This window comes from Schistocerca americana, chromosome 1, assembly GCF_021461395.2.
Source record: "Schistocerca americana isolate TAMUIC-IGC-003095 chromosome 1, iqSchAmer2.1, whole genome shotgun sequence".
In the NCBI taxonomy this organism is placed as follows: domain Eukaryota; kingdom Metazoa; phylum Arthropoda; class Insecta; order Orthoptera; family Acrididae; genus Schistocerca; species Schistocerca americana.
Window position 1 is genome coordinate 812,799,509 of NC_060119.1, and position 15,329 is coordinate 812,814,837.

Here is a 15,329-nt window from a genome sequence, read left to right on the forward strand (position 1 = left end):
TTGCTTCATGCTTAACATGTAACCGCAGTATCAAACATTGCATTCGAATTTCCAAATTAGATTTCGTGTTCTGCTAAATTAGTTGTGAGTAAACGCATGGTGTGTAACAGGCTGGCAGCGCTCCACTCATAAGAATACTGTTGTGTACTCCAGACTACTTCCCCATCTCTGTTCCTCCAGTATAAACATGACGGTGCTGCTACAGTGGCGAGGAAGAAATTAGTCCTCCTCCCTCCCCTGGTTCAACAGGGGCGGCCAGAAGCAGGTAGTCGAGGCGCTATGCCACAGTTCCCGAAGCCGCTCCCTCCGAGGTTTCATTTCGAATCCCCTCTTGGACATGAATGTTGAGTTATGGAGACTGACCACATAGTAAAATTGGGCAGCACAGAAGTACTTGCTATAGAGAAGATTTATCACACCTGCTTGTTCAGAAAAGCTACTGAAGCGAGCTTGACTTCAGGCCAACACCAGCAATGGTAGCAGAAGGTTTGACAATGCCAGCCACTTGTGCTGGAGAAATGTCAGTAAAATCAACAAACAAACAACTGAAGAACCAACAGGCAGCTTGTCAGAAGTCATTAGGGTGTAAGTACAGTCTTGAATATTTTGAGTAGCACCTCATAGCACATTAATACAAGTTTGAGATGTGCCCTGTTTTCCAAAATGATGGCAGCTGATATTTTCATAGCTTATTGTTATCTACAAATTTCGATTTTTGACAGCTTACAAACCCATGATTTTAACCCTTAACAAGATCACAGTGGTTGCGGAATACTAGAAGTCAAACTAACGCAAAGAACTTTGAAAGAGTTTCTTCATCAAGATGACTACTAATTCCTTCTCTTGCTATTTTTGAATAGAGCTGATGTGCTTAGAATTAACGTGTACAAAAGACCCTGTTCATCTGCTGAATCTTCAGATGTACTTTGTAAGGCATGTTGGAATGACTGTCTAAGTACAATTGTCAGTTTGATGCACATTCTTACATGGATAACTATTAACAAGATCATCATTTTAATATACCCATAGAAAAGGGAGTAGTACCCTTTTATGGGATTTTTCTCACATTGTTTAAACATTTCCACACTCACAAAGTACATCTACGTTACACTTGAAGCTACCTAAGTTCTCTTACTGCATACTCCACACACTTCTGTTTCTCAAAGAGGATAATTTGAAATGGGAGTCAACATAATAGCATACTTATTTTATTACACACTTTGTACTACATATAATATCAGATACAGTTCAGTAATGACAGCAGAATGATACTGTTACTTTGAGTGAACTAAAAACTTTCACCAGTCTGCTTATTGTAATAAAACTTTGTATTGGATAGGTGGAGTAATTAACTTCTTCATTATCAGTATCACCTCTTTCAACAATAAGTTCTTTGTTTTGCGTGTCACTAATTCATATTTGTTTTGACTCTTGTGAGAGTTGCAGAAGGCTGAGCTGAACTCTGAGGTTGACACATGCCTTTCTCTCATCCATGATGCATTTTATGAGGGTGGCCTTCTTTTGCTGAAAAACACCCAAGTAAAATTAACAAGAGCAATAAGTAACATAACCAATTAAATGATGGCTGTGGAAATTTAATCTCTTATGAGAAGCGAGTTTTCAACTGCAACTTTTACAAACAATACTGCTTCACAGAGCAGAGCAGAGCATGCATGAATAATAAATTAAACTGGAACCTTTTCTGCTGTACTGTTCAATAAGTAATCAGAGTTATATATTATGTAAGATAAGACAATGGTGATAGTTGATACTTAAATTATATGCTTGGCATCACATCAGTAGTATCACAGAACACTGAAAGCTTGTTGTGTGCTACAATTAAATTTACAAGCAATAACAGAAAGTATGGATATCTTCTCGCTAGATGGTCTACACAGTGCATGTATTACAGTATAACAAGATAATATTCAACATGATTTTAAAAAGCATTTAGAGTAAACTCTGACAACTAATCTGAGGTGAAATCTGATTCCATTTTGAGATTATACATGTAATTCAGATATTTCTAAATTACCATCTTTTCCTCTACCTTCATAACTCATTCTGATTATCTACTGAAGGGTACAGCAGATCAGGTTACGCACGACATGAATTGTGATTGAGAACTTCTCTGATTTGTGCACGAGTGCTACATTTGTAAGTTTTGGCTGAAGATCACATTAAACATTTAAATTCTAGAATGCTTTTTTGTCAAAAATGAAAAACACACTCCATTACAAAATAGTGCACTTAAACTACACACACAAGGTTTTATGTGTACATACAATGTAAGGATAACTGCTGTTACTTAGACACTAGGTTGTCATGATATAAAGGAAACTTCTGTAAATTACAGAATTTCAACAAGTTAATGTTGAAATAATGTATCTTGAGTAACTGTGAAGATAATACTATATAACTAGTGATAATAACTCTTTGTAATTTTATATACTTAAGTGTTAGCTATGAAGAAATGGTAAAATACATCAATGACTCTAAGTTTATAGCTTGCTACATGACTTATTTATAAAAAAATAAAATAAAAAAAAAACGTTGTTAATACACGACAGTACATATAGTAGTATTAACTTATTTCACATCAGTTATTTGATCACACACACCATAAATGGAGGAGGAGGAGGATACAGGATGTCCTAGTTATCTTGACCACCTCCAATAACTTTCTGTCTGGCAGACAAAAAAAATCAAGCAAATGTTGTTTAGTTACCAGGGGGCATTAACCAGCATGATAGCCTTTCTTCTATATTTGTTGGTACAAAGATATAAGCTGCAGTATGTCTTTCTTAAATAGCATCCTATATTTTTTATTTAATAATCCACTTTATCTCAAGACCTGTTCAGAAACTTAACACACTTTTCTCACATGACATACTGAAAGCTTTGGATCAAGGCAGTCAGGTAGGTGCACTATTTCTTGATTTCTAAAAAGCATTTGGCTCAGTGCCATACCTATGCTTATTGTCAATGGGGTCCCAAGTGAAATTTGTAACTGGACTGAGGACTTTTTGGTAGGGAGGGTGCAGTATGTTATCTTGGATAGAGAGTCGTCATCATCAGGTGTGCCCCAGGGAACAGTGTTGGCACCCTTGCTGTTCATATTGTATATTAATGACCTTGCAGACAATATTAATAGGAACCTCACACTTGCAGTTATCTACTATGGAGCACTATCTGAAAGAAGTTGCATAATTATTCAATCAGATCTTGACAACATTTCAAAATGGCGCAAAGACTAGCAACTTACTTTAAATGATTAGAAACATAAAACTGTGCACTTCATAAAATAAAACAAAAATGTAGTGTTCTATGACTATAATATCAATGAGTCACTGGTGGAATCATCCAACTTATACAATTGCGTGTAACACTTTTAGGGATATGAAATGGAATGATAACATAGGCTCAGTTGTGGGTAAAGCAGGTGTTACACTTTGGTTTACTGGTAGAAAACTGGGGAATGGCAATCAGTCTACAAAGTAGATTACTTATAAAACACTGGTACGACTGGTCCCAAATAGGATTAACAGGGGCTACTGAATCTATACAGATAAGAGCAGTACGAATGGTTACAGGTTTGTTTAATTCATGGAAAAGTGTCACAGAGATACTGAAGTAACTCAACCAGCAGACTCTTGAAGACAGCCGTAAACTGTCCCCAAGAAAGTCTATTAACAAAGTGTCAAGAGCTGGCTTTAAATGATGATGCTAGGAATATACTAAAATCCCTTATATATTGCTCACATAGGGATTGTAATGATAAGATTAGAATAATTACTGCAAGTACAGAGGCTTTTAATCATTCATTCTTCCCGCACTCCATATGTGAATGGACAGGGAAGATACCCTAACAACTGGTATAGTGGGACTTACCCTCTGCCAAGCACTTAACACTATGATGCAGAGTACAGATGTAGATGGTACCATTCACGTAAACATTACATAATTGAAAATGTAACACAGGACTGACTTTGACTGACTGTACTATAGTTCAATTCTTTTATCTTGGCGGCTCGCGCATGCCCGCCCAGACGCGGGAGATTGCTGCGTTGCCAGTTGCACACAACGCACGCGCCAATAGAAGCAGCACCATAGTATAGCATAGTTCGCAAGCTTACGTGTAGGGGGGAGTGCGCAGTTCGTGAAGTAAAGCCACCACGGCCGCATTAACCCTTTCGCTGCTACAAAGACGTGCTCCCTGCATTCCGTGCTGTGCGCGATTTTGTCACTGCACTGCTCGCCTGTGCAGACACATTGTGTTCCGACTGCTTTGACACTCTTATCAATCGATTCCACAAAAACTATTTGGCCCAAAAATTAGATTTTTACACGTCTTCTTGACTGATACCTTCCCCCCATAAATGACTTAATTTTGTTTCGATGTTCAACGCAGTTATTATGCAGCATTAAATATAGTAAACCATTGCACGAAATTTTGAAGAGTTTGCAGAGGTAAAAGTCCATAGAGTATACTTTCTGTATGACCGATTTTAGTTGCCACAATGTTGAGAATGAAATGTGGACAAGATACCTAAATTTCATATAAAATTTACTGTATAACAATAGCTCATTTAAGTACCACATAGGTGTCGTATGTAATATTGAGAAATATTCTGTCTTTCGCGACTGTAACAAAAGTTTTATTTACACTGCGCACGTTTGGCTTTATTTTAAAGCACTTCAATCAATCAAAAGGAAGTAGACATAATATGTTAAACAAAACCGTGGACTTACAAAAACATTAGGACTTGAATATACCGTCCATCAGTGAAGTGCTCTGAGCTATGTCAAATATAATTTTTGTGTGTGGCACACACAAACATCATTTATTTGCTAAAACACTGATCTGCCGACACAAACGTTGAATATTGTGTTACCGCAGCACAAAACTACGAGAGGTGACTTGGCAATGGAGGAGACAAAATGCTGTCCACTGAAGATGCTTCAAAAGAGAGAAACGTGTCTGGTCTAAATAAGTCCCTTATTACAGTTGCAGAAGAGGAATATATTTCAGTACCATTGGTAAAACTGCGACTGTGGAACAAAAACAAGAAAGAGAACATGAGTACCATTGTGTATGTGCCATATCTTTCCTTGATTGAAGTGCTTTAAAATAAAGCCAAACGCGTCCGGTGTAAATAATACTTTTATTACAGTCGCGAAAGACGGAATATTTCTCAGTATTACATACGACACCTATGTCGTACTTAAATTAAATGAGATATTGTTATACAGTAAATTTTATATGAAATTTAGGTATCTTGTCCATATTTCATTCTCAACATTGTGCCAACTAAAATCGACCATACGGAAAGTATACACTATGGACTTCTACCTCTGCAAACTCTTCAAAATTTCGTGCAATGGTTTACTACAGCTAATGCTGCATAATAACTGCGTTGAACATCGAAACAAAATTAAGTCATTTATGGGAGGAAGGTATCAGTCAAGAAGACGTGTAAAAATCAAATTTTTGGGCCAAATAGTTTTTGTGAAATCGAATGATAAGTGTGTCAAAGCAGTGGGCACACCATGTGTCTGCAAAGGCGAGCAGTGCAGTGATGACAAAATCGCGCACAGTGCGGAATGCGGGGAGCACGTGTCTACAGCAGCAAAACGGTTAATGAAGAGACAAAGCACTAGAAATTTCAAAAAATTGCATTCAAACGAATATAATTCGTGAAGTAAGGCACTTCGATATTGTTTTTAAATAATGAAAATATTAAGCACCACACAAGGTTTGAACTCATAACCTCTCGCGTAGCAGCCCAACACCTTAACCGTTACGCTAACGTACCTCGTCTGACTACAGACTGCCACGTCACGCAGAATACTGGCAAACACTGTTGGTATGACTATGAATTACTCACACTTCGTCGAAGTACAATAGGAAATAAACAATTACCGCTGTTCTTTATTGCGAAAAAGCCATTCGTGAGAGTGATACAAACACCTTTCCTTGCTATCGCCTGAATTAGGAGTCTTATTGCTTGTTTGGTTTAATTAATTAATAGAATATGAAGCAATTGGTATAAAGAATGCTTTTTCCAAACTTTCTATAAAAGAATGTCTGCTATCAAGACATTGCTTTTGTTCTATTACTTTATTTATGACTGAACGTTTCTAAAACTGAAGACACTCGTCCATGCTCTGCACTGCACTCGAGATATGGCAACGTCGTTCTCTGTTCATTGGCTGACTGTGTTTTGTGACGTCAGGTGCGCAGAACGAACCTAAACTCGGCCGCCAACATAAATGACGCGCACTTTAGCACACAGAACAGCTAACTGGGGTAATGTAACTTGTCTGATTGTTGGAGTTGACAGTAAATAGTGGGAACACAAGAAAAATGCACACTGCTCATTTAGTCAGCCGTCCTCATGTTCCTCATGCAAGTCTTCAATTGAACACAGTTGTCTCAGTGATGGGCGTGCATTTTATCGTGTTTCCATGTGTTTGTTGTCAATGTCAGCATGTGGATGACTTATATAACCTCAGATACCTTCACTTTGAGCTATTACAGTGGAGTCAAAGTCTACTTTGTGTTACATTTTTAACAGCATCATGTTAATGTGAATGGTACACTGTGATACAAGTTTGGAAAGGTCTTGAGAAGAAGAAGTGGATTACTGAATAAAATACGCAGGGTGCTCCTTAAAATAGGGAGAGTGAATGAAGTTCAGTTAGAAGAAATAAAAACTTTGAGTTTTGCAGTTGAAATCATAATTCTGTCAGGGACAGCAAAGGATTTGGAAGAACACAGCAAAATAACTGCTGAAGGCTGAAACAGATAAGTTAAAAATGCAGACTAGCTATTGCACAAAAAGCATATTTGTAAAAGAGAAATTTGTTAACACTGAACACAAATTGTCACCAAGTGTTTTCTGAACTTGCGCCATAGGGTGGTGGGGTTTCGGGTTCCGCTGGATAGGTCAGGAGTCCACTACACGCAACAAGCGGCTACACGGGTAGCAGGGGTTGTGTGGCGTGGGCTGGGCGGTTTTTTAGGTTAGATGGCCTTGGGCAAGTACAGAAAGGGCAACAGCCTCAACGGGTGCGGGGCAAAGTCAGGACATGCGGGGACCAAGCAGCAATCGGTATTGTAATTGTCAACTGTCGAAGCTGCGTTGGTAAAGTACCGGAACTTCAAGCGCTGATAGAAAGCACCGAAGCTGAAATCGTTATAGGTACAGAAAGCTGGCTTAAGCCAGAGATAAATTCTGCCGAAATTTTTACAAAGGTACAGACGGTGTTTAGAAAGGATAGATTGCATGCAACCGGTGGTGGAGTGTTCATCGCTGTTAGTAGTAGTTTATCCTGTAGTGAAGTAGAAGTGGATAGTTCCTGCGAATTATTATGGGTGGAGGTTACACTAAACAACCGAACTAGGTTAATAATTGGCTCCTTTTACCGACCTCCCGACTCAGCAGCATTAGTGGCAGAACAACTGAGAGAAAATTTGGAATACATTTCACATAAATTTTCTCAGCATGTTATAGTCTTAGGTGGAGATTTCAATTTACCAGATATAGACTGGGACACTCAGATGTTTAGGACGGGTGGTAGGGACAGAGCATCGAGTGACATTATACTGAGTGCACTATCCGAAAATTACCTCGAGCAATTAAACAGAGAACCGACTCGTGGAGATAACATCTTGGACCTACTGATAACAAACAGACCCGAACTTTTCGAATCTGTATGTACAGAACAGGGAATCAGTGATCATAAGGCCATTGCAGCATTCCTGAATATGGAAGTTAATAGGAATATAAAAAAAGGGAGGAAGGTTTATCTGTTTAGCAAGAGTAATAGAAGGCAGATTTCAGACTACCTAACAGATCAAAACGAAAATTTCTGTTCCGACACTGACAATGTTGAGTGTTTATGGAAAAAGTTCAAGGCAATCGTAAAATGCGTTTTAGACAGGTACGTGCCGAGTAAAACTGTGAGGGACGGGAAAAACCCACCGTGGTACAACAACAATGTTAGGAAACTACTGCGAAAGCAAAGAGAGCTCCACTCCAAGTTTAAACGCAGCCAAAACCTCTCAGACAAACAGAAGCTAAACGATGTCAAAGTTAGCGTAAAGAGGGCTATGCGTGAAGCGTTCATTGAATTCGAAAGTAAAATTCTATGTACCGACTTGACAGAAAATCCTAGGAAGTTCTGGTCTTACGTTAAATCAGTAAGTGGCTCGAAACAGCATATCCAGACACTACGGGATGATGATGGCATTGAAACAGAGGATGACACGCGTAAAGCTGAAATACTAAACACCTTTTTCCAAAGCTGTTTCACAGAGGAAGACCGCACTGCAGTTCCTTCTCTAAATCCTCGCACAAACGAAAAAATGGCTGACATCGAAATAAGTGTCCAAGGAATAGAAAAGCAACTGGAATCACTCAATAGAGGAAAGTCCACTGGACCTGACGAGATACCAATTCGATTCTACACAGAGTACGCGAAAGAACTTGCCCCCCTTCTAACAGCCGTGTACCGCAAGTCTCTAGAGGAACGGAGGGTTCCAAATGATTGGAAAAGAGCACAGATAGTCCCAGTCTTCAAGAAGGGTCGTCGAGCAGATGCGCAAAACTATAGACCTATATCTCTTACGTCAATCTCTTGTAGAATTTTAGAACATGTTTTTTGCTCGCGTATCATGTCATTTCTGGAAACCCAGAATCTACTATGTAGGAATCAACATGGATTCCGGAAACAGCGATCGTGTGAGACCCAACTCGCCTTATTTGTTCATGAGACCCAGAAAATATTAGATACAGGCTCCCAGGTAGATGCTATTTTTCTTGACTTCTGGAAGGCGTTCGATACAGTTCCGCACTGTCGCCTGATAAACAAAGTAAGAGCCTACGGAATATCAGACCAGCTGTGTGGCTGGATTGAAGAGTTTTTAGCAAACAGAACACAGCATGTTGTTATCAATGGAGAGACGTCTACAGACGTTAAAGTAACCTCTGGCGTGCCACAGGGGAGTGTTATGGGACCATTGCTTTTCACAATATATATAAATGACTTAGTAGATAGTGTCGGAAGTTCCATGCGGCTTTTCGCGGATGATGCTGTAGTATACAGAGAAGTTGCTGCATTAGAAAATTGTAGCGAAATACAGGAAGATCTGCAGCGGATAGGCACTTGGTGCAGGGAGTGGCAACTGACCCTTAACATAGACAAATGTAATGTATTGCGAATACATAGAAAGAAGGATCCTTTATTGTATGATTATATGATAGCGGAACAAACACTGGTAGCAGTTACTTCTGTAAAATATCTGGGAGTATGCGTGCGGAACGATTTGAAGTGGAATGATCATATAAAACTAATTGTTGGTAAGGCGGGTACCAGGTTGAGATTCATTGGGAGAGTGCTTAGAAAATGTAGTCCATCAACAAAGGAGGTGGCTTACAAAACACTCGTTCGACCTATACTTGAGTATTGCTCATCAGTGTGGGATCCGTACCAGGTCGGGTTGACGGAGGAGATAGAGAAGATCCAAAGAAGAGCGGCGCGTTTCGTCACTGGGTTATTTGGTAACCGTGATAGCGTTACGGAGATGTTTAATAAACTCAAGTGGCAGACTCTGCAAGAGAGGCGCTCTGCATCGCGGTGTAGCTTGCTCGCCAGGTTTCGAGAGGATGCGTTTCTGGATGAGGTATCGAATATATTGCTTCCCCCTACTTATACTTCCCGAGGAGATCACGAATGTAAAATTAGAGAGATTAGAGCGCGCACGGAGGCTTTCAGACAGTCGTTCTTCCCGCGAACCATACGCGACTGGAACAGGAAAGGGAGGTAATGACAGTGGCACGTAAAGTGCCCTCCGCCACACACCTTTGGGTGGCTTGCGGAGTATCAATGTAGATGTAGATGTAGAACTGTAGCCTCATACAGATGTGAAACCTGGACAATAAGCAGTTCAGACAAGAAGAGAACAGAGGCATTTGAAATGTGCTGCTACAGAAGAATACTGAACATTAGATAGGTCAAGTAATTAATGATGATGTACTGAATCAAGTTGAGGAAAAAAGAAATTGCTAAGAGAAGTCACTATTGGTAGGACACATCCTGAGGCATAAAGGAAATGTCAGTTTGCTAATGGTAATGGGTGGAAAAACTTGGGGGGGGGGGGGGGGGGGGGGGGGGTAGTGTGTAGTAGAGGGTGACCGATGGATGATTACAGTAAGCGCAGATTCAAATCTGCTGTAGTTTCAAGTAGTTATTCAAAGATGAAGACTCTGGCACAGTATAGAGTAGTGTGGAGAGCTGCACCAAATCAGCCTTCGCACTGAAGATATCAACAAAAATATGTACTGCTGTTCATGTTCTGTAACAAACAAAGATAAAATAAGGGCAGTTATGCTGGTTAATTTCACTCTGCTACCTAAACAACATTCTCGTTATTTTTTTAAATTTTGTTTCTGGACAAAAAAAATTATTTGTGGTGGTTAAGATAAACAGGATACCCTGTAGTACACCAGAGTTGGAAAAGATACAATTTCTGCTACAATGTTGATCTACTGCCATGTTAGACAAGATATTGGAAGAAGAAAGAAGACTTAGAGACAAAGAAAGAAGACCACTGCCCGAATGTAACTGTGGGGCAAAAAATTAAGCTACAGAGCCTAGAAAAACGTGCAATGTGAATTTTGTAGCATGAGCTTTCAGTGGTGTAGACAATACAAAATATGGGCTGCAAACAAATAATATGGTCTGATAATTCAACTTTTTTCTGCTACAGGATGTGTTTACGTTTGGAGAATACTATGAGAAGTGAACAATGCAGTCTTCAACTGTTAAGCATGGCGGAAGTTCTGCATTTGTTTGGGTGGCCATATTGTAGTGTCCAGTGGATCCTATAATTACACTGCAGGTAGCTAGCAATCACAGTATCTAAATATTATTGATTGACTCATCAAACAGTGGCAGGAGCGCGCGCACGCACACAAAAGAGGTTTAACTTACGCAAGCTTTCAGACTCAGTGGCTCCTTCTGACAGAAGAGCTGAAGGGGAAAGAGGAGGGGTGAAGAAAAAGGACTGGAGAGGTTTAGGAGAAGGGGCACTGTTCGGAAAAGTCACCCAAAACACCGTCGCTGCCACTTGGTTAGTAGATTTTTTTACCTATCTAGTAACATTATACTGTCAAAAACTGATTATGTTTTTGTTATAAATACTATCGATAGAATAAATGTTGGAACTTCAGAAATCAAGTTACATATGTTGTCCAACAATAAGACCATTGCGCAAAAAGAGTGGCGCATTGTCAGAAGAGAGTACATATTCTGAGTGACACGGAGAGACAGTTCTGCGGCAGTGTGGTAACAGATGCATCACAGTGTGGGAGTGAAATGGTATAGCACCTGTAAACGAACTCTAAAGTTGAAATACATGAAACAGTGTGATTTTTGTGGGCAAAATCTCTAAACTGCACATAGATTCACTGTAAAATTCTGGTGACATATGGACTAATTGCAATGTTACCTTCACCTGTAATGAGGTGATGCTGGCAATTTGACCAAAGCCACACAGATGTGGGTGGTGCTGACAGGGAAGTCCAGATCTTGCATTATGTGATTTCATATTTTCAGCACGCTGAAAGAATATCTGGGCGGGGGGGGGGGGGGGGATTTTCCAAAAATTAGAATATTCTCAAAGGAGTTCTTCAATGGCTCTGTGACCAAGAAGTGGATTTTTATCATCAAGGAATTAAACAATTAGTAGAATGCTCCAACCATTGTGTACTGGGAATTTGTGACTATGTTGAAAAATAGTGTCATGTATCTGTGCCACTTTGAAGTGTAATGCAGCATTCAGTAAAAGTTACTTGGCCTGATGTGAAAATGTGTAACCTGTTTGAAGTCTGCTTGTAAAAAATATATATACACTGCTGGCCACCGTAAGTGCAACACCCTAAAGGAAGCATCCGAATCAAGTGAAATTTACACCATGGGTTTGCAGCGATGAGATATGCAACTGATTAGAATTTCAGTGCAGACGCACATCACGCGCGCCTGTGGCGCCACCTCATAGCGCCATTTAAGGCTTGGCGATTTCAACGAGTGTACATTCGGCACGCGTGTTTACCTTGTGGTTGTTTCACAAGACGATCAGTTATGCCTCGTAGACAACAGCGAACATCGTTTGATAAAGTATCCGAGTTCGACAGAGGAAGGATAGTGGCTTACCGAGATTGTGGATTATCATACAGAGAAATCGCTAGTCGTGTTGGATGAAACCAAACAACTGTAATGCAGATATGTGACCGTTGGATGCAGGAGGGTACGACAGACCGACGTGGTCGATCGCATTCACCTCGGTGCACCACTGCACGTGCTGATAGGCAAATTGTGCGCATGGCAGTGACGGATCGCTCAGTGACATCCCGAACCATAGCACAGCACATTGCGTCTGTAACGCATCATCCAGTGTCTGCGCGTACCATTCGACGCCGTTTACAGCAGAGTGGTCTGTCCGCAAGACGTCCATTGCTTTGTCTACCATTGACGCAGAACCACAGACGTCTCCGTCGCCAATGGTGTGATGACAGACAGATGTGGACAGCAGAATGGAATGACGTTGTCTTTACTGATGAGGCACACTTCTGTCTGCAGCACCACGATGGTCGGATTCGAGTGTGGAGACACCGTGGAGAGAGGATGCTGGACAGCTGCATTATGCACCGCCACACTGGTCTTGCACCGGGTATTATGGTATGGGGCGGTATTGGATATTACTCTCGCACGCCTCTAGTACGCATTGCCGGTACTTTGAATAGCCGGCGCTACATATCCGAGGTGCTGGAGCCAGTTGTCCTTCCTTACCTTCAGGGCTCGGCCACAGCCATATTTCAACAGGATAATGCGCGACCACACGTAGCACGCATTGTCCAAAGGTTCTTCGTCAATAACCAGATTGAATTGCTTCCCTAGCCGGCTCGCTCTCCGGATCTTTCGCCGATAGAAAACATGTGGTCCATGGTTGCTCAACGAGTGACCCAGATTACATCCCCAGCTGCCACACCAGATGATCTTTGGCAACGTGTGGAAGCTGCTTGGGCTGCTGTACCCCAGGAACACATCCAACGTCTCTTTGACTCAATGCCGAGACGTGTGGCAGCGGTGATCTCCAACAATGGCGACTACTCTGGCTACTGATTCTGGCAGGAACCACATGTCACAGACGTCTGTAAACGTAATCATTTGATACTTGGTCAACATGTTATCTACAAAATAAATTTTGTTGTGCTACCTCTTGTCTTTCTTGGTGTTGCATTTATGGTGGCCAGCAGTGTATATATATACTGGACTGGACTAGGTGGTGGTGGGAGGGTGCATGGGACAGGTTTTACACCAGGGGCGGTTACATTTGTAAAGGCAAAGCAGCTTGTGTCTGTGTATGTGCGGATGGATATGTGTGTGTGTATGCGAGTGTATACCTGTCCTTTTTTCCCCCCTAAGGTAAGTCTTTCTGCTCCCGGGAGTGGAATGACTCCTTACCCTCTCCCTTAAAACCCACATCCTTTCGTCTTTCCCTCTCCTTCCCTCTTTCCTGATGAAGCAACCGTTTGTTGCGAAAGCTTGAATTTTGTGTGTATGTTTGTGTTTGTTTGTGTGTCTATCGACCTGGCAGCACTTAAGTTTGGTAAGTCACATCATCTTTGTTTTTAGATATATTTTTCCCATGTGGAATGTTTCCCTCTATTATATATAGAGGCATTTCACCAGATAGGCAAGGGACTGAGCACAAAAAAAGAAGAGGGAAATATACGGCTAACATTTCACCAACAATGAGGTGGTCTGAGACGCAGCAGAATTTCAGAATGAAGGAAGATTGTGTAATATCCTGTTAGCAATGAGGTTATTAGAGACAGAACAGAAGCTCAGACTGAAAGCAGGAGGACAGAGAAAATCATCCAGTCTTTTTGAAGACAACATCCCAGCATTTGCCTTAGATAATTTATGGATATCATGGAAAACCTAAATATGGATGCCCATATGAGTATTTCAGTCCTCATCCTTCCAAATGTTAGTCCAGTGTCTTAACCATTTTGCAGTCTTACTTGGTCGGGGGTGTGGATAGGATAAGGATGAGGATGAGAAGGAAATCAGCTGTATCCTTTTCAAAGTAACCATTTGTCCATTTGCTGAAACCACAAAGAACCTAAACAAGGATTTTAAAAAGGGGTGGGAATCCCAGTCCTCCTAAACATGAGTCCACTGCAAGACCCCCTTAAAAAGGGCTTGCATTTTGGATAATGTAGATCAGAGCTAAGAAACTCATACTGCCATTTGGATTCTCCTTCCCAAAATCTACTTTTCTGAAGTGCACAGGTAGGAATTCTCCTTACAACGTATCCTTTGTTACTGCAACCCCATCTGACCCAAAAGTTTGCTAATAATCCATGTCCTTCAATTGCCCTTCCTCCATCTTTCTCTCTTTTTCCGTGCCCCTGTCCCCACACCAGCCTTCACTCAACTTGTTACATTTCTACTCTACCATAGCTCACCCATTCTGACCTTGCCTTATCACTTTCCTCTTTTTCATACCCTGGGCCCTACATCTTTACCTATTATTTCCATTTTACTGTAAGTTTTTCTCCTAGTGGTGCCTTCACTAGAGCCAGTACGTGCTTCATGTAGCGCCTTAGTGTGACCTTTTCTGATTCCCTCCCAACAGGTTCTATCTTATCCACATATACTCTGACTGTCCTCTTGGGTGCTAGTACACGTTAGGGTCATTGAGAATCTGTATAGTATCTTCTCAGAATCTCCATCCATGGACACATCCATTGTGATTCTACACACAGAACTGAGAATCACTGGAACAATGACATGGTTCCATTCCTGTATCAGTCATTGTGTATACCGTCAGTGTGTCTGTCTCTGTTGCTGCAGCAATGAAAACTGCAACACTGTTTGCTGTTCTGACACTCTTTGTGATTCAGATTTTGTCACACTGTCTATGTGGTACTTGTCTTACTGCACAAACAATATGTCTGTTTTGCAGGTGGGACTAGCCGACAGCCATTGATATCCCGCTGGATATTGATTATAGCCCTCCCCTGAACCCATTGATTCCACATTCCTGTTATTTAATGCAATGAGAGCAGCAATATTGCAGAATGATAAACTGCTGTTTTGATAAGCCACAATTTGACAACTGTCAAATTCAGACACATGATGGAAGATATTTCTCTTTCTTACATGAGCCATAAAACAATCTACTCAAAAATAGTTGGCATTCAAATGTGATTTTTGAGTGCTTGTGTAATCTTTCCTTGTATACAGAATGTAGA

The 15,329-nt window shown here is 40.8% G+C and overlaps 1 protein-coding gene across 1 annotated transcript in view; it reads right to left on the reverse strand.

Moving 5' to 3' along the window:
- Positions 1-1,192: 1,192 nt before the first annotated feature.
- The window catches only part of LOC124612888 (ralA-binding protein 1), a 123,859-nt gene continuing 109,722 nt past the window's right edge, over positions 1,193-15,329 (reverse strand). Inside the window, exon 13 of the mRNA XM_047141344.1 lies at positions 1,193-1,524. Coding sequence (XP_046997300.1) covers positions 1,414-1,524 — 111 coding nt within the window. The 3' untranslated portion in view covers positions 1,193-1,413. The remainder of the gene's footprint in view (positions 1,525-15,329) is intronic.